The 27,560-nt window shown below is 42.6% G+C and overlaps 1 protein-coding gene across 2 annotated transcripts in view; it reads left to right on the top strand.

Annotated features, from left to right (window-relative positions):
* The first annotated feature begins 364 nt into the window (after positions 1–364).
* tecpr2 (tectonin beta-propeller repeat containing 2) overlaps positions 365–27,560 on the top strand; it is a 33,727-nt gene continuing 6,531 nt past the window's right edge. The window contains exons 1-16 of one of the 2 annotated variants that reach the window (XM_024412836.2): positions 365–610; positions 3,621–3,866; positions 4,036–4,164; positions 4,462–4,593; positions 4,743–4,900; positions 5,144–5,450; positions 5,965–6,097; positions 6,305–6,781; positions 7,034–7,770; positions 8,016–8,199; positions 8,446–8,619; positions 11,166–11,346; positions 11,712–11,853; positions 15,346–15,586; positions 16,704–16,793; positions 16,997–17,230. In XM_024412836.2, the coding sequence (XP_024268604.1) occupies positions 3,645–3,866; positions 4,036–4,164; positions 4,462–4,593; positions 4,743–4,900; positions 5,144–5,450; positions 5,965–6,097; positions 6,305–6,781; positions 7,034–7,770; positions 8,016–8,199; positions 8,446–8,619; positions 11,166–11,346; positions 11,712–11,853; positions 15,346–15,586; positions 16,704–16,793; positions 16,997–17,230 (3,541 nt within the window). In that variant the 5' untranslated portion in view covers positions 365–610; positions 3,621–3,644. Of the gene's footprint in view, positions 611–2,303; positions 2,483–3,620; positions 3,867–4,035; positions 4,165–4,461; positions 4,594–4,742; positions 4,901–5,143; positions 5,451–5,964; positions 6,098–6,304; positions 6,782–7,033; positions 7,771–8,015; positions 8,200–8,445; positions 8,620–11,165; positions 11,347–11,711; positions 11,854–15,345; positions 15,587–16,703; positions 16,794–16,996; positions 17,231–27,560 lie in introns of those variants that run through there. The other variant, XM_024412835.2, reaches the window with a different exon arrangement.

The raw sequence follows: 27,560 nt of genomic DNA, 5'->3' as shown, positions 1-27,560 counted from the left end.
AATGTGTCTCAATTCATAGTGGTTTCAGAGTCCTGCAATAAGAGCTACGAAGCTAATCTTCTCTGGGTGTCACTGAGTAGACTGATACCCAATGTCATTGATCCACATTCCATTAGGCAGTACAGTGAAATAAGTATGCCCCCAATGCAATTCTAAAGTCTAATACATCCAGTGGGATTTCAACAGATTTAATTAATTATTGTCTTTTGTTGGATTTATATAAGAACATTCCAAACTCGTTTAGCATGATCTATTCGATTATGGCATGATTCAACTTTTTGTATTCATTTGCATCACTTTCTGTTAGACTTTTATTTTAAAGGCGAACCGCAAATTCCACTAATGTAGCTAATCCTTATTGTGGCTAGCTTCGCATAGGTAGGTCCGACCACCATTTATCAAATAAGAACTGTTTTATAAATTAGGGATATTTTACATGATGACACCCAGCTAGATCGTTAGCTAGCTAACTATAGCTACTGAAACGGATTATATCGTTTTGCTGTGCTTTTGGGGAAGAACATTGTTTGCATCCATCAGCTAGCTAGCTTGTTCATGACCAGCTGCCCAGAGCTCGGGGAGTGTTCCTGCGGTCGTCTGGCAGCGGCAGGTGCGGTAAACAAAACTTGACCAGCATCATGGCATAAGTATCGGTGAATCGTGGTGACATGTGAAATACGAGTGACAGTGTAATCAATCTGTAATAACTACGTAAAAATGTATGAACATGTTAAATTATTATGTGACGTGTAGTCATATTCAGGTCCCGATTGGTCAACAAGCTTATTTGACGCGTCAAATAGTGTTATTTGATGTGTATCTTTTTGACACGAAAAGACCCAAACGGCGTTCGATATTTCTGTGTATTTGTTTGCAAAAATCTACTCATAAGTGCATTTCATGCATTGAAATATGCTCAGCAATGCTAGAGGTGTACTGTAGGCGTAGATTTCAATAACAACTTATTATGAGTTGACAGCTAAAAACCTGGGCAACCAGAGGAATTGACTCCAACCATAGAGCTAGATAGAAAGCTTGTGCTCAAACGCCAGTTTTAGCATGGGCAGCGTCATTGAGGATTTTCACCATTTTGAAGTAGTCAACTGGGTGGGACATGGTTTAAGGAAGTGTCACATAATTTCATCCTGGTCACAAGGACGGATCACCAAATGAATTATACTCGTGAGGATACATTCCACAACTGCAAGTGGCTGTAAATCGCAAACACTGGCTTTATACCTGTACAAACAGGCAGTGTGCACCCTTAAAGTTATTTTGCCAACTCATAGAAGTAGTAGAAGAAGAAAATTGACTACTTCAAAATGGGAATCCTTAAAAACACGTCACTTCAATACAAGTGCCTTTTCGTTGCATGATAGGAGACAATTTTCATTAACCGTAACCGAATTCTCCTAACCTGTTGCGAAAAAGTCATAACTGTATAGAAGTGGTGTGTTTTTATGGAATCTCACGTAAAAATGGATATGGGCCACAATGGCGCTGCACATGCTCTCACGGACGCCATAATGGGAAAGCTACAAATAATATGATCATTGTGAATAGTCAGATTAATATAATGGTTAGATTTAAACGTTGACATGCTTTGCAAGAAAAAATATTTCCCTAATAACCCTGTTTACATGGACACGTCTGAAATCAGGCTACCTGATGGGACTTTGATAAATGCTGAAAATCGTAAACCAAAATAAAGTTTCCAACATTCTGAGTTCGGACATATAACGCTGGTATGTGTTTTTTCAACTTCAAACACATACGTTCAGTTTTTCGGAACTCACTTCACTCGCGTAAAAGAAAGAAGCTCGCGCTGCTTGTGCTAGAACATGCGTAGATACACCGCTATAACTGTACAAATCCTAATAATTCGAAAAATTCGAAAGTAAGCATTTGCTTACTTCGATTTTTATCTTACGCCGATTAAAATAACGGAGTAAGGTGTTTCCATGACTACTGCCATAATCAGTTTAATATCGAATTATTAGCGTGCATGTAAATGTACAAGGCGATGTGTATCTAACGTTAAGTCTATGGACCCAACATATCTTTGCTTCACGTATTCTATTGAAATTCAACAATTTCCCCTTGCACATACACATATGGATGCTGTTCACAGACTGTGTCCATAAATATACAAATATTGGTAATAATAAAGGTGCCTTTGACACAACAACAGAGAAAATAAACAATATTGATAAACCTGTCAATAAACGTCTCATCTGGCACAGCAGGCAGCAGTCATGCATGATTGTGTTTTCCCGCGAGACAAGGAAGTGGTGTGGTGGGGTTTGTTGACGTTCATACTCCATAGCTCGAGACGGAAACATCTGCATGATAAGAGATGTTCTCGAATAATAATTCATAGAAGTGTGCGACAGCAATGTCGTCAGCTCTCTCTTTTATACATGCTTTTAGCGTAACGTATTTGTCTTCTATATGATAATAGGATATAGGGACACAATCGAATGTAAGTCTGTGTAAACAAGTCTTGTATTTTGTTTTTGTAGCTAGCTAACGTTAGCTAGGCTAGCTATCGTTAGCTAGCTAGCTTGGCATGTCTGAAACGTCAACATTACTTAAACTGCTGTTGGACTGGTTGTGCCTTAGTCCAAGATCTTTAGCTACCCAGTATTTTCGGTTTCATACGATTTCATCTTGCATCTCCAAGTGATGTCACTATCTATTTATTATGGTTAGTTAGCTAGTTAGGGCCACTATGGAGAGATATTTGGTAAGGTTAGTTTCAGTTGATGTGGAGTTAGCGCTAACTGTGTTTGTGCTAGTTAGAAGTAGAAGCAAGGTGTGAAAATTGGAGGATAACCATTGAGGATAACCCCACAGTAGCAACTAGCTAGGTATCTACTTTGCCTGGTCCCACACTGTATTTACCGTAGCCAAATATTCTATAATCATTGTATGCCATACATGTCGGCAGGTAGCCTAGTTTTTTCAAATTTGATTTATTTCACCTTTATTTAACCAGGTAGGCCAGTTGAGAACAGGTTCTCATTTACAACTGGGACCTGGCCAAGATGAAGCAAAGCAGTGCGCCAAAAAACAACAACACATAGTTACACATGAGATAAACAAAAGTACAGTCAATAACACAATAGAAAAATCTATGTAAGGTGTGTGCAAATGGAGTAAGGAGGTATGGCAATAAATAGGCCATAGTAGTGAAGTAATTACAATTTAGCAAATTAACACTGAACTGATAGATGTGCAGATGATGATGTGCAAGTAGAAATACTGGTGTGCAAAAAAGTAAATCAAAACGATATGTGGATGAGGTAGGTTGTTGGATAGGCTATTTACAGATGGGTATGTACAGCTGCAGGGATTGGTAAGATGCTCAGATAGCTAGGGTTAGAGCGTTGGACTTGTAACCGAAAGGTTGCAAGATCGAATACCCGAGCTGACAAGGTAAACATCTGTCGTTCTGCCCCTGAACACGGCAGTTAACCCACTGTTCCTAGGCCATCATTGAAAATTTGAATTTGTTCTTCACTGACTTGCTTAGTTAAATAAAGGTGAAAAAAAGTAATGTCTATCATTCATGTGTTCCCATGTTTATGATTGCCATGCCTTCTTTTCCTATTCCACAGAGAGCAGAACATTGCCTGTCCACCATGGCAGCCCAAACCCCTCCACAGAGCGCCTTAAGGGAGTTCTGTCCCCTGTACTACCTGCTCAATGCAATACCTGCCAAGGTTCAGAAAGGCTTCCGCTCTGTAGTGGTCTACCTGACTGCTCTGGACACCAACAGTGATTACATTGCTGTGGGGAGCAGTATTGGGATGCTCTATCTGTACTGCAGGCGGGTCTGCCAGATGAACAAGTACAACATAGAGGTGAGTATGCCACTGTTTCATGCATTGCTTATTTTATTAAATTATTTTGCACTTTTACCCGAAACCAAATTTGATAACAAACATCCAATTATTAGTGATTCTATGAACCCCCCCAATAAGTAAGTTTGTCATTATGTTTAACTGTTAACATGTTACTGTATCTTCCCAGGGAAAATCCGAAGCTATCACAACAGTGAAGCTGCTCAGTTGTTTTGATGACTTGGTGGCAGTGGGCACAGCATCTGGTCGGGTTGCTCTCTTTCAACTGGTGTCTCAACTTCCAGGCAGGAATAAACAGGTATGCCAACCAATCAACTGATCTGTTGATACGAGTAAATATAGTGTCATGTTTTGAGCTTTTTTGTTGTTGTTGTATTTTATTCCCTTTTAAAATGGAAAGGTGCAAGCTTAGCACATGCACTGCTCAAGCCTTTAGTGTGTGTGTCTGTGTGTATATCGGAGGGGTTCGAGAGGGGGCAAAAGCACAAGACAAATGTCCATCTCATATGGATTAAAGTACATCTTATCATATTATGTGCTAAGTAAATGTATCCCTTTGTGTAGTGAAACACTGAGGCCTCTCTCTTTTCTGTAGCTAAGGCGATTCGATGTGGTCGGTTTGCATAAAAGCACAGTCACTGCTTTGGCTTGGAGTGCCAATGGAATGAAGCTTTTCTCTGGTGATGACAAAGGAAAGGTTGTGTACTCTGCTGTGGACCTGGATCAGGTATAGCAGCTTTCATTCTTTCAGTTATGTGCTGTTTGTTTTCTAACCATCTTCTCTCACATATTTGTTGTACCCTTATACGCTCAGGGTGTATGTAACCCAGTATTGTGGTTGGAGCTTTGACCTGTGTTGTATGCTCATATCCTTAGGGTGTGTGTAACCCAGTGCTGCTGTTTGAGGAGCCCTCAGCCATAGTCCAGCTGGAGTACAGTCAGAAAGTCCTGCTCATCTCCTCCCATCAGAGATCCTTGCTCTTCTACACTCAGGAGCAGGCCCTGCAGCAGCTGGGCACCAAGCCCAGGAAGAGGTAACCTAGATTTTGTACTTATTCATTAAAAAGTACCACAACTTCTACATCAGTGACTTTTCAGCAACAAATGAAGTATGTCCCCTTCAGACAATTTATTGAGACATTTACATTTTCTCAGCTGAGCTTCTTCATATTTTTCTGATGTATTAAACAAGAGAGGAATAGACGGTGCAACAATCTAAGCTCTGAAGCTATGTGTATATCTTATATATGTCTCTTGCGTTATTCTTTTCCTCGAAGCAATGGGAAGTTTGGTGCGTGCTTCCAGCCAGGCCTGTGTAAGCAGAGTGGCCTGCTGGTCTATGCAGCGAGGCCTGGTCTTAGGTTGTGGAGGACGGACGTGCGAGGACTGGTGGAGGACACGCGGGTCCTGAAGCCTCTGTTCAACCAGCAGGTGCCCCAGTTTGAGCTGTTCCCCAGGCCAGCCCCCACAGGGGGTTATCGGCCCCAGGAGAGGCAGCTGGGCCTGGTGAGCTGCTTCCTCAGAGAGGGCTGGGTCCTCAGCTGGAACGAATACAGTGTCTACGTGTTGGACTGCCTCAACCAGGTAAAGATGTCCTCAGGCAGGAATGGATACTAAACTAATAATACATGTATTTTATTTAGCGCTTGTTACAATGTTTTGTTAGAGAGTAATGGCGAGAGGTGGTTAGAAGTGGATCAGTTGAGGCTGCAAAGAATGTAGTAATTTAAGCCATCTTAAATTGGATTGCCTCAACCACAAGGTAATCAAGTGTGAATTGCATGTGTTACAAGTTATATATTGATGGAGAATAATGAAAGATAGTCGGGTAAGTGAATCAGCTTAGAGAATACAGGTACCTGTAATTGAAGCCATCTTTGTGACCTGTCAGAGTGTTTCTTCTTTCTAAAGGTCGGACACATCGCATTGAATGTGGATCTCCCGTTGACGTCTGACTGCTGACATTTTCGTGCGATTCTACATTTAAAATCATTTTTCACTCGGTTCGCAAGTACTCTCGGCAGGCAAACGCTATTGGTGTGTTCGAGCCCTTACGGGAAGTCGATCTGTCAATGTTATTTTGTCTTTGACTTTCAAGGTGATCATCGGTGCACTGGAAAGCTGCGGGGACATTGTCTCTGTGTCATGCACTGAAAATGAGATCTTCATCTTGAAAGGAGATCGAGACATCGTTCGCATCTCCAATACTCCCGAGGGCCTAGCTTCCAACAGTAAGATGTCATATTGTATTTTGTTTGCTTGAATACATTGAAACCACTTTGGACTACAGTTCAAACCAACCAGACGGTGGAAAGAGAGACAGTCACGATCTACAGATAACTTTCTTTAGTCCTTTAATTTCTTTAGTCCTTTAATTTCTTCTATCTCTATAATCATTCCCTGAAAAGTCATTCCCTCTTAACCTTCTTCCCGTCCAGTTTCTGAGTTGTCCCTCCGTTTGACCTCTCCCCTGACCACTCCCACCATCCTGCTCCCGCCCACCGGCTCCGTGGAGACAGCCCAGCCTATCAGGACCATGGCCATCATCACAGAGCACGGGGAGAGGCTGGTGGATGAGGAGGTGGAAGAGGTAGAGGAAGTTCTAGAGCAGGACCAGCTGAGTGACAACCCCGAGGCGGGGGAGGCCGTAGCCCTGGTGGAGAGGCCTGAGGTGGGGGAGCGACTGAGCCACCAGAGAGGGGCCAGTGTAGGGTGCACCAGTGAGTCTCGTAGCCGCAGCAGCTCCATAACATCCTGGGATAGCGTTCAGGGCATGATGCTCTCCACCCCAACCACCACGGAGCAGTCGGACCTCTCCTCCAGCCGCTACAGTGCCATCAACCAGGAGGACTTCCAGCAGGAGCTGGTGGTCAAGGCCATTAAAGTCAAGAAAAAGGCAAAGAGGAGGAGACAAGGTGAGTGGCAGTAGTAACCAATTTGGTAAGGCTCTGATTTTCAACAAAGGGCCAAGAAAACTTTGAGGTCTAGTGTTCTTTGCTCTGGTTGATCACAAAATGTTCCAAAATGGCTCTAAGTAGCATTTTGATAGCTTTAAAAAAGTTAATTGCTTGTCTTAGAATTGACCTTTTCCATATGAGTCTGGATTCAATACATTAATGTTGAAACTTAATTTCGGCTATGTTCTCTCTCTCTTTTTCTCTCTACAGAAAGTGGAAACCGCATCTGTGAGCAGCACAACAGCTGGTCCGAGAGCATTTGCAGTCAGGATGGAGGAGGGGGCAGCGACGGGGGGGCCAGCACCCCTATGAGTGAGCCCCCATCCGCCTCCGACCACACCAGTCTCATGTGCAGCAGTCTGGACCTACAGAGCAGGAGCAGCGGATCCCCAGACCAGGAGGGATCCATCAGTGGAGGTTCCCCAGAACTAAATAACTCTGGAGCTCAGAGCCAGGGTGGTGGCAAGGGACAGGACACTCAGACTCAACCCCCTGGGACTCGGCCTCCTTCCTGCCCCGCGTCCCTGCCTTTCCAGGACATGGAGTGTCAGTCCTACCCAGAGAACGGCCACGGCCCCTCGGCCACGAACAAACAGGGAGAGGCCCCTACCCCAGATGTAGACCTTCTACTGGAGTGCACCTTTGCCTACATGCAGACCTCAGAGGACCAGGACCCCACTGAGGAGCAGGAGGATGACTTCCTGAGCCCCCTCATTGGACCGGATGACTCTGAGGACCAGGACGACCCGCACCATCTGGAGCCTCCTAGCTGTGTTGATCAGATGTGTTATTCCCGGGAGCCTGAGCAGTGCCCCTCCAGTGACGAGGAGGACATCTATGCTGCCCAGGGAGTCCCGTACTCAGCCTCCAGTGTCAGCCTTGGAGACGGCCTCAACGCCCTCAACCTCCAGGGCTCCAACATCGGACAGCAGGACCAAGACAAGACAGTAATATAACACACAACATGTTGTGTGATGTTTCTGCTTCCTTCCTCAGTGTGTGTGCTGCTACAGTACATTGCATTCAGTTTCATTCTGACACTATATGACTAGTAGTGTCACATCAAAATAGAAGCATTGACTCATTTGATTGTTGTTAAACGGTTGGATAGTTTTCACCATAGAATGTTGTTCATCACCAATACCAACAGTTCTGCCCCTGGTTGAACCCTCTCCTCTCGTCTCCTCTGTAGTTAGCAGAGAGCTGGATGGGCTACACAGGGCCAGGCTGTGGCATTCTGAACCTGGTGGTGACTGACCGATACATCTGGTGCCTGGACTTTAAAGGAGGCCTGTATTGCAGTGCTCTCCCAGATGGGGGGCTGAGCTGGCAGAAGTTTGAGGAGAACGTGCAGCAGGTGGCACTGTCACCTTCAGGTGAGGATGTCTAAAATATGATAATTTAGCGCCAGACACTTTTATTCACAGTATCTCTGTATTATGCATTATAGATAGAAGGTACTGTGGTACCTGGTCTACATTGTTGTTGCCTCTATTTAAGATGAGCATTCAATGTGTTGGTACTTTTGGGAGTTGGTAAGTTCATTACCCAAGATTTCTCCTTTGGATGTAAATACTAGTGGTTTGTCATGGCTGTTACATTGAAGTCTGATTTCATTTCAGGGTCCCTATTATGGAAGGTGGAACAGAAGACCATGACAGCGTATGCATGTGGTAAAGTCACCATCAAAGGCAAGAGGCACTGGTACAAAGCCCTGGAGGATTCTGCCTTTGTGGCGCTTAGTGAAGACACAGCCTGGATCATCCATACCAGCGGAGACCTCTACCTGCAGACAGGTGAGATAGTTAACCACAGGGAAGGAGTTTGTGATTATACTCATGAGTCTTGTTCTTCTTTACTATCTGCTTTAAGAATAAGATCACTTTATTGGTCAAACCACATTACAGGCTTCATCTGAAATTTGACCTCCTCTTTTAACCCAACCCCCCCGAAAGACACACATACATGTTTTTGGAGAGGTGCGGGGAGCTACCACGCTGGGCGCCAGGGGGGTTACAACGGCAGGCAATGACATCTAGGGTTTGAAACCAGAAACCCTTCAGTTGCCAGCTCAACTCTCGACAGACTTTTCCAATCGAAACCGGGATTCGACCCTCCGCTTGCTGTCTTGCCTCTCTAACCGCTGGGCTACCTGACACCCCCTTGCTCATTCCGCTATGGAGTAAAGATGAAGAAATCTGCCACTACATTTAGCAAATTCATTGCTGCATAGAAAAGGTGCTCACAGGAAGTTTCTATAAGATGGTTTTTGTTACAAACCATTTTACTTTATTTTAAATGTAAGATTTGTTCATGGACTATTCAATTCACCTTCCTACATTTGAAACTAGACTTCAGGGTTTCAGCAGCAGGTGGCCTCAGGGCATAAAGAATTACATCATGACCCTGTTCATTGGCAGTCTCAAGCCGGCAAATAAGTTCCTGCAATTAACCAATTTGCCATTAGATGGAGCTGTTTAGGCTCCATAATAAATAGTATCATCAGTCACTGGCTAAATTAGTTTAGAGGTAATCATAGTGCTGTATAGATGCCATATTTAGGATGAGAATAATGAAGACGAATAAATCCCAAACATTACAAAATAATATCTGTCCCTTGTATTATGATGGCTTGTGAACAACACCGCTAACCCTGCTGGTCAAGACGAGTAATATTATTTCCCTGGTTGTGTAAGGATGTCAGTAGTACATGAAGCATGACTCTAGCAGCTGTTCTGACACATCCAGAGCCAACAGACACAGAGGCCTGTTCATTAAATTACATGCTGTGTATGTCTGCCTGAGATAGAAGCTGTTTTTCAGTCTCTCGGTCCCAGCTCCGAGAGACTCAAAGCTGGGACCGAGAGACTGAAAAACAGCTTCTATCTCAAGGCCATCAGACTGTTAAACAGCCACCACTAACATTGAGTGGCTGCTGCCAACACACTGACAATGACACTGACTCAACTCCAGCCACTTTAATAATGGGAATTGATGGGAAATGATGTAAATATATAAACAATGCTACCTTATATAATGTTACTTACCCTACATTATTCATCTCATATGCATACGTACATACTGTACTCTATATCATCGACTGCATCCTTATGTAATACATGTATCACTAGCCACTTTAACTATGCCACTTTGTTTACATACTCATCTCATATGTATATACTGTACTCGATATCAGCTACTGTATCTTGCCTATGCTGCTCTGTACCATCACTCATTCATATATCCTTATGTACATATTCTTTATCCCCTTACACTGTGTATAAGACAGTAGTTTTGGAATTGTTAGTTAGATTACTTGTTGGTTATTACTGCATTGTCGGAACTAGAAGCACAAGCATTTCGCTACACTCGCATTAACATCTGCTAACCATGTGTATGTGACAAATAAAATTTGATTTGATTTGATGATTTGATTTGCCTCTGTCTAGCCTCAGAGAAACCCTCTGAAATGGGCAGGATTTGTCACAGAAATTGGGTGGTGGCAACGAGATAAATATACACTTTGGAGACCGACATCAAAGAAATTGAAGATTAGTGATTGGTGGGCATAGTGTTGCTGCAGGCTTGTAATTTCTAGTGGCACATTTAATTTCAATTAGATATGGTAAACTAAGAAACTAATGGGAGACTGCTATACTGGTAATATGGCTATGTTCTTTACTATTCGGTCATCAGATTTGCCACCAATGCTCCTTATAGGACACATCACTGCACTCTATACTCCTCTGTAAACTGGTCATCTCTGTATACCTGTTGCAAGACCAACTGGTTGATGCTTATTTATAAAACCCTCTTAGGCCTCACTCCCCCCCATCTGAGATCTACTGCAGCCCTCATCCTCTACATACAACACCTGTTTTGCCAGTCACATTCTGTTAAAGGGCCCCAAAGAACACACATCCCTGGGTCGCTCATCTTTTCAGTTTGCTGCATCTAGCGATTGGAATGAGCTGCAACAATCAGTCAAACTGGACAGTTTTATCTCAATCTCTTCATTCAAAGACTCAATCATGGACACTCTTACTGACAGTAATACTGATGTATTGTTGTCTCTACCTTCTTGCCCTTTGTGATGTTGTCTGTGCCCAATACAGTTTGTACCATGTTTTGTGCTGCTACCATGTTGTGTTGCTACTATCCTGTGTTGTCATGTGTTGCTGCCTTGATATGTTGTTGTGTTAGGTCTCTCTTTATGTAGTGTTGTGTTGTCGTTATGTGTGTTTTGTCCTATATTTATATATATTTATTTTTGTGTATGTACTAACTAAATGTACTAACTCACAGACTAATCCCTTACTGTGGTCGTGGTCCTATCCTGCAGGGTTGAGTGTGGACCGTCCATGTGCGCGGGCTGTGAAGGTGGACTGCCCGTGCCCAATGACCCAGATCGCAGCACGGGGCGGGGTGGTATGGGCCCTCAGTGAACACAGGGCCGTCTTCTACAGAGAAGGCCTCAGCAGCTACTGCTCTGAGGGGGAAATGTGGAAGTACGACAAAATCAGGTAGAACCTTTTCTGTGTGTCATAGACCCCAGTAACAGTGATAGTTGAGTTAGCTATGCTTGCTTCTCGTGAAACTCATACGGGTTGTCATGTGTTTGTTCTATTGAATTGTAATCCAACAATGACTCTTTCACCTCTTTTGAAAAGAGGAAGGAAGATGTGTGTCATACAGGCCTAGTAACAGTGAAAGTTGAGTTAGTATGACCAACCTGGGTTAAAATCCAGCTCTCCTGCACACCAGAAGACTGCGTTAGCCTGCTGAGTTAAAGGGAGCTAATGCACGTCTTCAGGACTCAGGTAATGTTGGCTATGCTTTCTTTGCTAATCATCACGTATTTGTGTGTGTGTTTTTCCTCCTTTCAAAGTGAGAGTCAAGGTCTGGAGCCCATCTGTATAGCCCTGGGAGAGAACAACACGGCCTGGGCTCTGGACACCGGTGGAAGTCTGTGGTTCAGGACTGGAGTCACTGCCAAAAAGCCCCAGGGGGACGATGACCACTGGTGGCAGGTTGGTATCCAATGTTACCCACACAGTGCTAGGGCTGTGGCGGTCACGAAACTTTGTCAGCCAGTGATTGTCAAGCAAATAACTGTCGGTCTCACGGTAATTGACTGTTAATTAACATAAACACATTTAGCATCTCCTGGCTTCCACACATAGCATACAAGGATTTTTTTTTAAAGTCTAATAAATTAATGTCATAAAGCCTACAGCTTCACAATAAATCCATTATTTATTCTAGACAGGTCTATAGAAACATGATATGAAGAACATGTAGTCTATTTCAGAAGAACAGAATAGCATACTCTGAGTTGTCCTTATGTTAGGTACTGATGTGGCTATGTCAAATGGCTGTAGCAGACAAGATTTACTTATAATTCCGTGGCATTATTTTATAGTATGAAGAATTCAATTGAACAAATATAAATATTTTCCCCAAACGATTTGAGGGATATTCTGTATTGAGCGGAAATATGCTTACTTTAGAGTTATTCATGTAACTTTAGTTGATCTACAAATGTTGGGCTATATGTTTTGATTTTTAATACATTGTATGGCTGTGTGACGAGACTCTAATGATGAATTGAGTTGCTTGAAAGGCATGAGCTCTGCTTTGTTTTTTGCACAGGCTGTACGCATCCAAGTTCTATTTTAGCGCTTGGCTACACAGACACTCGCGAGCAGTGTGTGTGCGCAATAATTGAATGACATGTATTTGTACATTTATTTTGCAACGCATGTTAGGCTATTTCTTCACATTATAAGCGCAGCAATGCCCACAAGGTAGTAGGCTATAATGCTTTTATTATAAAGCTGCATTTTTATGGTGAAAATAATCTTCCCCAATCTTGAAACTCACACGCTGCTTATATATGCCAGTTAGGTTCTACACCCCATGTGAAGCGGATGAATGTGCTTAATTGGCCACTTTAGTTGTGATACAAACCTTTTAAAACATCTAGGCCTTTGGGCTAGGCTACATGAGGTGTGCTACTATGTTTCAAACAAGTCGCAAAAAAAAGCTTTGTTTCTATAGGCATGATGCTGGGCGTCATTCACAAGTGATAATATATCATTCACAAGTGGTAGGCTAATATTGTCACCCATCAGACTATTATTGGTTTAATCTTGTCTTTACATACACTAAATAATATACAGTTGAAGTTGGAAGTTTACATACACTTAGGTTGGAGTCATTAAAACTCGTTTTTCAACCACTCCACAAATTTCTTGTAAACAAACTATAGTTTTGGCAAGTCGGTTAGGACATCTACTTTGTGCATGACACAAGAAATGTTTCCAACAATTGTTTACAGACAGATTATTTCACTTATAATTGACTGTATCACAATTCCAGTGTATCAGACGTTTATATACACTAAGTTGACTGTGCCAGCTTGGAAAGTTCCAGAAAATGATATCATGGCTTTAGAAGCTTCTGATAAGCTAATTGACATCATTCGAGTCAATTGGAGGTGTACCTGTGGATGTATTTCAAGGCCTACCTTCAAACTCAGTGCCCCTTTGCTTGACATCATGGGAAAATCAAAAGAAATCAGCCAAGACCTCAGAAAAAAAATTGTAGACCTCCATGTCTGGTTCATCCTTGGGAGCAATTTCTAAACACCTGAAGGTACCACTTTAATCTGTACAAACAAATATAAGCAAGTATAAACACCATGGGACCAGACAGCCATCATACTGCACAGGAAGGAGACGCGTTCTGTCTCCTAGAGATGAACGTACTTTGGTGTGAAAAGTGCAAATCAATCCCAGAACAACAGCAAAGGACCTTGTGAAGATGATGGAGGAAATGGGTACAAAAGTGTCTATATCCAGTAAAACGAGTCCTATATCGACATAACCTGAAAGGCCACTCAGCAAGGAAGAAGCCACTGCTCCAAAACTGACATTAAAAAGCCAGACTACGGTTTGCAACTGCACATGGGGACAAAGATCATACTTTTTGGAGAAATGTCCTCTGGTCTGATGAAACGAAAATAGAACAGTTTGGCCTTAATGACCGTCGTTAAGTTTGGAGGGAAAAGGGGGAGGCTTCCAAGCTGAAGAACACCATCCCAACCGTGAAGCACGGGGGTGGCAGCATCATGTTGTGGGGGTGCTTTGCTGCAGGAGGGACTGGTGCACTTCACAAAATAGATGTCATCATGGGGAAAGAAAATTATGTGGATATATTGAAGCAACATCTGAAGACATCAGTCAGGAAGTTAAAGCTTTGTTGCAAATGGGTCTTCCAAATGGACAATGACCCCAAGCATACTTCCAAAGTTGCGTCAAAATGGCTTAAGGACAACAAAGTCAAGGTATTGGAGTGGCCATCACAAAGCCCTGACCTCAATCCTATAGAAACTTTGTGGGCAGAACTGAAAAAGTGTGTTCTAGCAAGGAGGCTAACAAACCTGCCTCAGTTACACCAGCTCTGTCATGAGGAATGGGACAAAATTCACCCAACTTATTGTGGGAAGGTTGTGGAAGGCTACCCAAAACGTTTTACCCAAGTTAAACTATTTAAAGGCAATGCTACCAAATACTAATTGAGTTGTATGTAAACTTCTGACCCACTGGGAATGTGATGAAAGAAATAAAAGCTGAAATAATTCATTCTCTCTACTAATTATTCTGACATTTCACATTCTTAAAATAAAGTGGTGATCGTAACTGACCTAAAACAGGGAATGTTTACTAGGATTAAATGTCAGAAATTGTGAAAAACTGAGTTTAAATGTATTTGGCCAACGTGTATATAAACATCCGACTTCAAATGTATGTGTGACATTTGTTTTGATTTGGAATGGACCATTATCATGTACATGTCTCGAAACAGGGGCATCGGGAAAAAAATGTATGTACTTAAATAGCGAATGGAGGATGCTTTTCCCCGTGGTTTATTTTCATGCCAGCCAGGTAGGCTATACACCTGTTGTAAATATAAGCAATGTGCTTTATAGAGTTGAGAAATAAATATAGGAGGCCTAGCCTATAGAAAGCTGATTCTGCTATTTTTAGTAGAGGCCATCACCCTTTTTTCTTGCACTGTTGCATAACCTATTGAAATGAGCTCATGGGCTCTCATGAAGTGTGTTTGGTTAGATTATCAAATGCATTTGCATTGATGTCAGAGTGATTAGAGGAACAATAAAGTGCTGAGTACCAGGCAGTTAGCAAGTTTGGTAGGCTACTAATGACCAGCAGCAGCATCAGAGCTTGGAGAAGCCTAATTACCGCGACTAAATGGTCATGTGGAATTTGACTGCCTTCATGACTCGTGACCGCCGGTGTGGCGGTAATACAGTCACCGCAACAGCCCTACTCACACCCATAATTTCCATCAGTCCTCTATTTTGCACTTCGATCGTTTTTTAAGAATGTCTATTTACTTATTTTAAGTCAAAGTGGTTGCATTATAGACTTCACCCCGAGATGACTGGCACACCTTCTAATGCTTATGTATTTCTGGCCTTTTGTTCCCTCCCTCAGGTGAGCATCACAGACTATGTGGTGTTTGACCAGGGCAGTCTGTTCCAGACGCTGATCCAGGCCACTCAAAACGTGGCCACGGCCACCAAGGCCCCGGTGGAGCGGGTGGCAGAATGCCTCCGCGTGGCCTTCCTCTCCCAGCAGTCCCAGTGCCAGCCCAGCCTGGTCTCTTCCAACACCACTGGCGTCTGGATTGCATCTGGCAGGAACGACTTCCATGTCGCCAAAGGCAGCCTCAGCGGTTTGTAATTAGACCTCAATACTTTTTTGTTAACTCACCAAGCTAATGCCTAGGCTTAAGCTTGGTGGGTTAACACAGATGTTCAGTCAGGAGCCATTTTAATTGTTGTTTTCTGCATTAAAATGCCATTTATGGAGAGCCCTTGATGACATAACCACATTCCATAGAAACACAGAACTTCATCAGCTAAGCCTTCAGCCCAGTTCAGGTACAACAGCCAGTCAAGACGAGACTAGATGGTTTTAAGCAGTTTTAGAACTCTGAGTGGTGTAGTTTTAGAATGTGTCATGTCAGCTGCTGGAGTTTTCAATATTCAACATGTCAAATCTTAGCAAAATACTTGAAACGAGACGGGTCCGTTTAAATAAGAATTCAAAGCAAATTTTATTGGTCACATGCACATGGTTAGCAGATGTTAATGCGAGTGTACCGAAATGCTTGTGCTTCAAGTTCCGACTGTGCAGTAATATCTAACAAGTAATCGAACAATTTCACAACAACTACCTTATACACACAAGTGTAAAGGAATGAATAATATTAAAATAAATATATGTACAGTGAGCTGATGTTCTGTGTTTAGCCAAGCAGGCTAACTAGCTATTTTGCTGCAGTTAGATACCCTAGCTTGCTGATATTTCTCTGACAAGTTGCAAAGTGTGCCTGGTTTCTGGTGCATATATTTCATAATACTCGTTTTCTACAGCACTATTTTTTTCAACACGGTTTTTTAAATATAATTTATATTTAACCTTTATTTAACTAGGCAAGTCAGTTAAGAACAAATTCATTTGCTACAACAAGCGGCAACTTTTTCTCAAAGTTTCATCACATCCTTGTAAAGAGCCACCTTTACCGTAGATACGGTCTCAACCGTGCGTCCTATATTTTTGATCTGAATTCCCCGTCTTTGGTCAGCTGTTATACAACACAAATGTCATCTTTTCTGTCCTTATGTCGGCTGTTCTGTCTGAACGGGCTTTAAGGCAAAAACTATTTGCATTTCTTTACTGACACCTTCTCAAAGGTCAACGTGTGTTAAGGCAGTGAGATGGACAGTGACTTTTGTGATAATACTGCAGGGTGTTTAGTGTGACAGTGATGTTTTGTGACACCACAGGCACTTTCTGGCAGGGTGTCGTACCCAGGGGAACCGTCTCTGCCACGAAGTGGGCCTTCGTCTACTCCTCGGCTTTACTCAGTAAAGAAGGTAGATTGATAACCACTCTTTGTGAACACATAACATTATTACTATCATCCCTCCACCTTATGGCAACAACCCATTTCAAATAAATGTACAGAAATAAAGAAGACCACTCCTTTGACATTACATTTACATTACATGTTATCTGTGTCTCTCTGTGTATTACATCACCAACATGTGACTATGTTTGTATCTCTCTGTCTCTGCAGGGAGCTTCCTGTGGCTGGGCCAGAGCAGGAAAGACCTGTTCTGTGTTTGGGACCAGGATGGTCAGATGCACCCCACCACGGTCCAGCTGCCCCAGGACATAGAGATGGTGCAGCTCACTGCCTGCCGCGATGCCCTGTGGGGACTGGACCACCACGGCCGTGTCCACATCCGCACCCTCTCCACCAGCTGCCCCACTGGCATGCACTGGAATCTGCTGGACCTCAGCCAGCTCGGTGAGACCATACTGTTCACACATAGAAATAACATTGGTTGCCTCATCAGACAGATCACAAGCTAGGTAGCTAAGTTTAGGCTAGATGCTAAATGCAAAAATAACTGTGATTTTGTTTGCTAAATTGGTGATTTAGTGGCCTCACTGGGAGATTGATTGCAGTAGTTTTGTGGTATTTCCTCTCTGTTTTGTAGGAAAACTATACTGAACAAAAATATAAACGCAACGTATAAAGTCTTGGTCCCATGTTTCATGAGCTGAAATAAAAGATCCCTGAAATTTTCCATATGCACAAAAAGCATATTTCTCTCAAATGTTGTGCACAAATTTGTTTACATCCCTGTTCGTGAGCATTTCTCCTTTGCCAAGATAATCCATCCATCCATCCATCCATAATCCATCCATCCATCCATCCGTCCACAGGTGTGGCATATCAAGAAGCTGATTAAATGGCATGATCATTACACAGGTGCACCTTGTGCTGTGGACAATAAAAGGCCACTCTAAAATGAGCAATTTTGTCACACAACACAATGCCACAGATGTCTCAAGTTTTGAGGGAGCATGCAATTGGCATGCTGACTGCAGGGCTGTCCACCAGAGCTCTTGCCAGAGATTTGAATGTTCATACAGAGGTGGCGCTCCTAGTGAACGGGGACTTTAATGCAGGGAAACTTAAATCAGTTTTAACTAATTTCTATCAGCATGTTAAATGTGTGCAACCAGAGGGGGAAAAATTTGAGACCACCTTTACTCCACACACCGAGACGCGTACAAAGCTCTCCCTCGCCCCCCATTTGGCAAATCTGACCATAATTCTACCCTCCTGATTCCTGCTTACAAGCAAACATTTAAGCAGGAAGCACCAGTGACCTGGGTCTATAAAAAAAGTGGTCAGATTAAGCAGATGCTAACCTACAGGACTGTTTTGCTAGCACAGACTGGACTATGTTCAGGGATTCTTCCGACGGCATTGAGGAGTACACCACATCAGTCACTATCAATAAGTGCATCGAGGACGTCGTCCCCACAGTGACTGTACATACATACCCCAACCAGAAGCCATGAATTACAGGCAATATTTGCACTGAGCTATAGGATAGAGCTGCCACTTTCAAGGAGTGGGACTCTAACCCAGAAGCTTATAAGAAATCCCACTATTCCCTCCGACACACCATCAAACGGGCAAAGCGTCAATACAGGACTAAGATCAAATCATACTACACCGGCTCCGGCGCTCGTCAGATGTGGTATGTCCTGCAAACTATTATAGACTACAAAGGGAAGCGCAGCCGAGAGCTGCCCAGTGACACAAGCCTACCAGATGTGCTAAATAACGTCTATGCTCGCTTCGAGGCAAGTAACACTGAAACATGCATGAGAGCATCTGCTGTTCCGGAAGACTGTGTGATCACACTCTCCGCAGCCGATGTAAGACCTTTAAACAGGTCAATATTCACAAGGCCACAGGCCCAGATGGATTACCAGGACGTGTACTCCGAGCATGCGCTGACCAGCTGGCAAGTATCTTCACTGACATTTTCAACCTCTCCCTGTCTGAGTCTGTAATACCAACATGTTTCAAGCAGACCACCATAGTCCCTGTGCCCAAGAACACTAAGGTAACCTGCCTAAATGACTACCGACTCATTGCACTCACGTCTGTCGCCATGAAATGCTTTGAAAGGCTTTTCATGGCTCACATCAACACCATTATCCCAGAAACCCTAGACCCACTCCAATTTGCATACATGGAACAGATCCACAGATGATTCCATCTCTATTGTACTCCACACTGCCCTTTCACACCTGGACAAAAGGAACACCTTTGTGAGAATGCTATTAATTGACTACAGCTCAGCGTTCAACACCATAGTGCCCTCAAAGCTCATCACTAAGCTAAGGCCCCTGGGACTAAACACCTCCATCTGCAACTGGATCCTGGACTTCCTGAAGGGCCGCCCCCAGGTAGTAAGGTAGGTAACAACACATCCGCCATGCTTATCTTCAACACGGGGGCCCCTCAGGGGTGCGTGCTCAGTCCCCTCCAGTACTCCCTGTTCACTCATGACTGCACGGCCAGGCACGACACCAACACCATCATTAAGTTTGCTGATGACAGAACAATGGTAGGCCTGATCACCAACAACGATGAGACAGCCTATAGGGAGGAGGTCAGAGACCTGACCGTGTGGTGCAAGGACAACAACCTCTCCCTCAACTAAGGAGATGATTGTGGACTACAGGAAAAGGAGGACCGGGCACGCCCCCATTCTCATTGATGGGACTGTAGTAGAGCAGTTTGAGAGCTTCAAGTTCCTTGGCGTCCACATCACCAACAAACTAACATGGTCCAAGCACACCAAGACAGTCATGAAGAGGGCACGACAAAACCTATTCCCCCTCAGGAGATTGAAAAGATTTGCCATGGCAGATCCTCAAAATGTTTTACAGCTGCACCATTGAGAGTATCCTGACAGGTGGCATCACTGCCTGGTATGGCAACTGCTCGGCCTCCAACCGCAAGGTACTACAGAGGGTAGTGTGTACCGGCCAAGTACATCTCCGGGGCCAAGCTTCCTGCCATCCAGGACCCCTATACCAGGCGGTTTCAGAGGAAGGCCCTAAAAATTGTCAAGGACTCCAGCCGTCCTAGTCATAGACTGTTCTCTCTGCTACTGCATGGCAAGTGGTACCGGAGCGCAGGTCCAAGAGGCTCCTAAATAGCTTCTACCCCCAAGCCATAAGACTCCTGAACTGCTAATCAAATGGCTACCCAAACTATTTGCATTGTCCCCCCTGCACATTGACTCTGTACTGGTACCCCCTGTATATAGCCCCACTATTGTTATTCACTGCTGCTCTTTAATAATTTGTTAATCTTATCTCTTACTTTTTGGGGGGGTATTTTCTTAACTGCATTTTGTTAGGGCTTGTAAGTAAGCATTTCACTGTAAGGTTTACACATTCTGCGCATGTGACAAATAGAATTTGATTTGATTTAATTAGTCTACTATAAGCCACCTCAAACGTAGTTTTAGAGAATTTGGCAGTATGTCCAACTGGCCTCACAACCGCAGATCACGTGTAACCACGCCAGCCAGGACCTCCACACCCTGCTTCTTCCCCTGCGAGATCATCTGAGACCAGCCACCCGTACAGGTGATGAAACTGTGGGTTTGCACAACCAAAGAATTTCTGTACAAACCGTCAGAAACCGTCGCAGAGAAGCTCATCTGCATGCTCGTTGTCCTCACTAGGGTCTTGACCTGATTGCAGTTCGGCATCGTAACCGACATCAGTGGGTTAATGTTAACTTTCAATGGCCACTAGCATGCTGGAAAAGTTTGGTATTCACGGTGAATACGTGTCTTGTGTATGGTGTCTTGTGGGCTCGCGGTTTGCTGATGTCAGCGTTGTGAACAGAGTGCCCCATGGTGGGGTTATGGTATGGGCAGACATAAGCTACAGACAACCAACACAATTGCATTTTATCGATGGCAATGTTAATGCACAGAGATCAAGTGGCTATTGTCATGCCATTCATCCACCGCCATCACCTCATGTTTCAGCATGATAATGTACCGTCCCGCTCGTTGCAAAGGATCTGTACACAATTCCTGGAAGCCTAAAAATGTCCCAGCTCTTGCATGGCCTGTATACACACCAGACACGCCCATTGAGCATGTTTGGGATGCTCTAGATCAACGTTTATGACAGCGTTTTCCACTTCCCACCAATATCCATCAACTTCACACAGCCATTGAAGAGGAGAGGGACAACATTCCAGAGGCCACAATCAACAGCCTGATCAACTCTATGCAAAGGAGATGTGTCGCGCTGCATGATGCAAATGGTGGTCACACCAGATACTGACTTGTTTTTTTGACCGTTTTTTTTTTTTTAAAGGTATCTGTGGTGACCAACAGATGCAAATCTGTATTCCATTCATGTGAACTCCATAGATTAGGGCCAAATTAAGTTACTTATTTTGACTTATTTCCTTATATGAACTGTAACTGTATGTAATTGTTACATTATGCATATATTTTTGTTCAGTGTAAATGTTTTCCACATTTCATTATACTGTAGTAACTAAGCCATTTTGTTTGCAGATGTTAAAGGAACATTTTATATATAGGCAATAAGCATTCTTAAAAATTAAATGGCCATTTCATAACTGATTAGAGCTGAACATTTATTCCCAGTGTGACATACTTATCTAGCACATGCTGTATGTCTAGTCTGTCAAATGTCAGCCTGTCTTTTGGTGTCAGTTCCATGTAGCTGCATACTTTCGCACGCCCATCGTAGTGTCCCCACCAGCTTACGTTTCATGTCCCAGTGGTCGGCAATGGTACTCGCACCTCCAAACTGAAGTCTGACTTTGACCTAGTTCATGTGAGGTTGTCTTTCTAGTCCTAGTTACGCCCCTCAGGAATACAGGGAGAGCAATAAACTAGCACTCCTGAAACAGAGGATCTGGATCTAGAGGCATTGTCTTGAGTTGGCTGCTGACACAGATTCAGCAGGCAGACGTCACTCGCTTCCTCAGTTTTACTAGGGAGTTTTTTAAACTTATGTATAGGCAGGTGGTACTTACATAAGACTTTTTTTGTAATAAGGTCCTCCTTGAGCAAGGTGTCAAAGTTCATGCCAGGCAGGGAAATTATCAGAGCAGTTCCTCCTACTACAAGTCAAGACCTTTCAATACTCCAAGTCAAGACCTTTCAATACTCCAAGTCAAGACCTTTCAATACTCCATGAAGGAGTGTCCGATAAGTTCTCCAAAGAAATCCTTATATTTTTTTGGAGTGAACTGTTTACATTGCCTTCTAGACTTTTTTGGACTGTACCACGTCTCAAGCAGTAAGCTGACATGCCTGTAGAAAACACATGATTCTAAAGAGATATTAGGCCTATGTATTACCGTCATTTGGCAATGAGTCCCTACCCTCCATTCCAAGAGGTTGGTGTCATTTAAAATTCATGGAAAGTAAGTTATCTAACAGCAGATAGATTTCAACCCTTCGATAGATGCACCAGGGTCTTGGTAGAAGCTTCAGTGTTTGTTTATTGAAGAGGTTCAGGTTGTATATGTTCTGCTGCCTGAAAGTGGCTGGATGCAAATAGACAGCCGTGTGACGACAGCAGACAGCTGTAGCCAGGCCGTATTGGGCTATGTGTGCATCACAATGTAACATGAGAGGGGAGGGAGCTGAGAGTACACACATTTTTAGCCGTGTTCTGTTAGATCATGTGGTCATGGACACTAAGTCTCCGTGCTAGAACACTGCACAGGAATCAGGACAGGGACAAGAGTGTTTGACACCTTTCACAGTTCATTATAGTTCATGAAGGAAGTTTTGAAAGTTATCGCATAATGAAAAGACATTTTTCAGTGAAACTTATTTCATTGTAAGACGTTCATTGGGTGTCGATTATTTAGGTAATTTGTTATAAAAGATTGATTTACTATATAATAAAATTATATTTTTGGAAGGGAAATAATCAAGACTGGGGAAATAAATCACAAAGCATTGGTCTGCCTTGTGTGGGTTCTCCATGTTTGACATAAAGAAACATTTAACAATGTTTTATCATTTGTTTCTCAATTGGCATCTTGTCCCTGATAAAACTACTAGTAAGCTTAGGGCTGTGGCGGTCATGAAATGTTGTCAGCCAGTTGTTGTCATGCACAAGACTTCCAGGCTCACAGTAATTGAACGCTAATTAACATAAATATGTTTAGCATCTCCAGGCCTCCACACATACAAGTCGCTGATGCGCCACTTTGGAACATCGACATTTAAAAAAGTATAATAAATCAATTTAATGTACACCTTCAGAATAAACCCATTATTTATTTTTAGTCAGGTCTAAAGAAACATTATTATATGAAGAAAATGTATTTCAGAAGAACAGAATATGAATTGGCCTACTGTAGGCAAATGTTATCTGGCTATGCGCCATGCTATAGGCTGTAGGCTTGTTTATTTAGCTGACAAAATAATACCATATAGTCCTGTGGTATTATTTTATATGATCTTATAGTAAAAATAATATAATTGGACTTAGCCACTTCATATCCTTTCTATTTTACTCAGCTATGTTGAGTGTAAAAGTGAACATTTTGAAACAGGTCCTATACACTAGATTTGGAGTTATTTGGGAACTTTAGTTGTGAATGATACAAACCTTAGAATGTCTTAGAAATCAAGACATACAGTATATGGGCTGCATGGTGCAACTATAGGCTATTGATGATTTGAGAAAGTAGCAACAAAAAAAGCTTGCGCTCTGTTCCTTGCCTCAGGCTGCACAGTTGTTCTCTCATCAAGTGATCATATTTTCACCCATCACACTATATTCAATTTAATCTTGTCTTAACTAATATGAGAATAGGCAGGAACAGGGGGGGAAAAGACATGTCATCTGTATGCACTCAAATAGCGAATGGAGGCCTCACGCTTTTCCACGTGTCCGTTTTGTAGGCTACTTCGGGTTTATATCGGAGCATGTGCTTAATATGAGCAGCTGAGAAATAAATCTAAGAACACTTATTTCACTCCAAGCATCAACCACTGCTTGATGAGCAAGCTCTTGCTGCCCTGTAGGTAATATTCCGCCCAAACTCTGTATGCCATGGCCTGTCCCAGCTACCCAGTGCTTAATTTGGGAAACTTTTTTTGAAATCTGTTCCGGAACATCGATAGTGACATGTTTTCGCAAAACAAATCATATTTCACTAAACTGTTGAGAGCAGGAGATGGAAACGCATGGTGGTGAGATATTCTGTATAGCTAAATGTAATGTGTAACCCAATTAATTGTGAAAATATAAAACAATCCCTATTACTAGGCTATTAAAATACAAATGCACTGATTGTAAGCTAACTGTAAGCCACCCTGCACAATCAATGAACCAACAGCATCAGCTAGGGCTATACGTTCTCTCCCAGACTCATGGCCATTACTCACATTTGTTTAATTTTGGAGTATAGGCTAGACCAATTATGTACCAAAGACATATCAGTTTTATTTTATGTTTTTCTACCATGCGTGATATGCCTTAGGCTATGTATTGTATTACGGCACAATCATAATTTTAATTCAGTTTTTTTTTTACGGGCTTGGGCTCATAAGCTTATGCATATGCATAAGCTTTAATATGCTTATGGGAGTTTTGAATTAATCATCACCTTAGAAAGCAATGTCCATTTCGTTGTGTTAGTCTTTGAAACAAAGACTAACTACACTGTTTCAACCTGCTGTTGGAAGTTCTTTCTTCAAATTGATCATCACAGTGAGGTGAGTATTAAAAGTAAGGTAGGCCTTCTGTTTTGATGATAAGTATTTGATGTGATTATGTAAGCCAATGTCAATTGTCTGTATGAACACATATTTTCTCCACTTTCATGTTAGCATCAGTTGCTGCTTGAAGGCATAGTACACTAGTAATGTGTGCTTGTGTCTTACTGCTTGCCCTGTGACCATATTTGGTCCTAGAGTAGGCCTAAATAGGGCTTTTAGTGTATTCGTCCTGACCTGGTGACCTTGCCAGGAAAATTGTTTGGCTCATAGATCACCTGATATACAGTACCAGTCAAAAGTTTGGACATACCTACTCATTTAAGGGTTTTTCTTTCCTTTCACTATTTTCTACATCATAAAATAATAGTGAAGACATCAAAACTATGAGATAACACATATGGAATCATGTCGTAACCAAAAATGTGTTAAATAAATCTAAATATTTTAGATTTAGTAGCCACCCTTTGACTTGATGACAGCTTTGCACACTCTTGGTATTCTCTCAACCATATTCTAGTCAGCTGGAATGCATTTCAATTAGCAGGTGTGCCTTGTTGAAAGTTGTGGAATTTCTTTCCTTCTTAATACGTTTGAGCCAATCAGTTGTGTTGTGACAAGGTCGGGGTGGTATACAGAAGATAGGCCTATTTGGTGAAAGACCAAGTCCATATTATGGCAAGAACAGCTCAAATAAACAAAGAGAAACGACAGTCCATCATTACTTTAAAACATGAAGGTCAGACAATCCAGAACATTTCAAAAACTTTGAACTTTTCTTCAAGTGCAGTCACAAAAAACATCAAGCGTTATGATGAAACTGGCTCTCATGAGGACCACCACAAGAAAGGAAGACCCAGAGTTACCTCTGCTGCAGAGGATAAGTTCATTAGAGTTACCAGCCTCAGAAATTGCAGCTCGAATAAATGCAGACACATATCAACTGTTCAGAGGAGACTGTGTGAATCAGGCCTTCATGGTCAAATTGCTGCAAAGAAACCACTACTAAAGGATACCAATAAGAAGAAGAGACTTGCTTGAAACACGAGCAATGGACATTAGACCAGTGTAAATCTATCCTTTGGTCTGATGAGTCCAAATTTGTTTTTTTTTGTTCCAACCGCTGTGTCTTTGTGAGATGCAGAGTAGGCGAATGGATGATCTCTACATGTGTGATTACCACCATGAAGGAGGAGGTGTGATGGTGTGGGGGGTGCTTTGCTGGTGACACTGTCTGTGATTTATTTAGAATTCAAGGCACAATTAACCAGCATGGCTACCACAGCATTCTGTTTGTGCTTAGTGGGACTATTATTTGTTTTTCAACAGGACAATTGACCAAGAAGGTGCTGCATCAGATGACCTGGCCTCGGCAATCACCCGACCTCAACCCAATTGAGATGGTTTGGGATGAGTTGGACCGCAGAGTGAAGGAAAAGCAGCCAACAAGAGCTCAGCATATGTGGGAAGTCCTTCAAGACTGTTGGGAAAGCATTCCTCATGAAGCTGGTTGAGCGAATGCCTAGAGTGTGGAAAGCTGTCTTCTAGGCAAAGGGTGGCTACTTTTACCACCAGAGGATTTCCCAGTGAGTTCAGAGGTGAAAGGGGGATGTCAAAGGGTTAAAACAGTATATCCAATGTCTCTGAACACCAAAGCATGTTGGCTCTAGTACCATATACACTATTCAGAAAAATAAATACAAATACTTGTTTAGGCTAGACATGACTGTAGACCCCTATGGCGTCTATGGGCTCCACACCCAAGTCTCAGGCAACATTTAGGACTAGGCTAATCTTTTCTAAGAATGTATCTTGCCCAGAAACTCCAGGAGTAATCCTGAATTGCAACCGATCCCTTAAGCGATCCCTATAGATTATAGGTTATTTATATAGAGGTCTGGGTTTTCATTTTTTAGGGATAGGTGGAACTCATCAAGTCGATATGTTCCAGATTTTTACCTTGTCAGCTTGGAAATTCAATCCAGCAACCTTTTGGTGACTGGCCCAGTGCTCCTACCCGCCAGGCTACAATGACAGCCACCTTATCAACAGTAGGGTGGTTTCACTGTCCCTGACCCTGTCTCTCCCCACACAAAGTTTGTTACAGAATGTCAATAGCTTAATCTAATAGTGATAATGTGATGAATGCAGAGAACAATGATTTTGGAAGGGTTGACCATTAAAGGGATGCTCCCAAGCATTTCAGCCAGTAGTTTTAAAAGTATTGCTCACAAGCAAAAAACAGTTCCTTGAAAATGTTGCACAATTGTGTACTACGCCATCTATTTCGTATAATATGTTACACCCTGCAACAAAAAAAACATCCAATTTGTACAATCTGTTACGAAATTGTAAGTACTTAAGATCCCAGACTGCATCTTTAACCCTTTGACAAGAAAATACTAAGTAATACGCTATGTTTTGGTGTGTCGGTCCTCATATTTCATAAAAGTATTCACGTCATTCAGTCGGAAAACCTCTTCTAAAGACTGAAATAAGTATTTGTTTTTAAGTGATGAAGCCTTTGAAAACACAGTAAGTGTTGTAATGTTTCACATGAAATAATAACTTGTCTTTTTTGCCTTATTGGCTTACAACCCCTCGGCCTTCATTCATTTGTTAAACAGAAGCTCAGAGAACTCTTTGCATCATCAACATTTTTATTTTATTTTCATTTAACCTTTTATTTAAACATGCCATCTCCTGTTCTGGGCGATGTGCTTTTCCTTATCTGGCTTAGATTAAAGGGACTGTCATCACATCAATGCAATCATGGGATAGAGGAGCGTCAAGGTTAGCAGGACAAACCAATTCACTTTATCAACACCTTGCCCCGATGTGTCTGTGAGGACATCCAGGCATTTAAACTTATCCTCTCCCGGTGGTCGTTGTCCATCCGTATTCTCTGTCCTGATATCACATGCCCTATGGTTTAGTTTGGGAAAGGTATAACATACCAAGCTTCTACAGTGTCAGTTTTTTACGCACGCACGAGACCATGCATACGTCACTCACTGAACA

Source organism: Oncorhynchus tshawytscha, linkage group LG11 (genome assembly GCF_018296145.1).
Source record: "Oncorhynchus tshawytscha isolate Ot180627B linkage group LG11, Otsh_v2.0, whole genome shotgun sequence".
In the NCBI taxonomy this organism is placed as follows: domain Eukaryota; kingdom Metazoa; phylum Chordata; class Actinopteri; order Salmoniformes; family Salmonidae; genus Oncorhynchus; species Oncorhynchus tshawytscha.
Note: the sequence above shows the minus strand (reverse complement) of the source record. Positions and strands in the feature narration are given on the sequence as shown.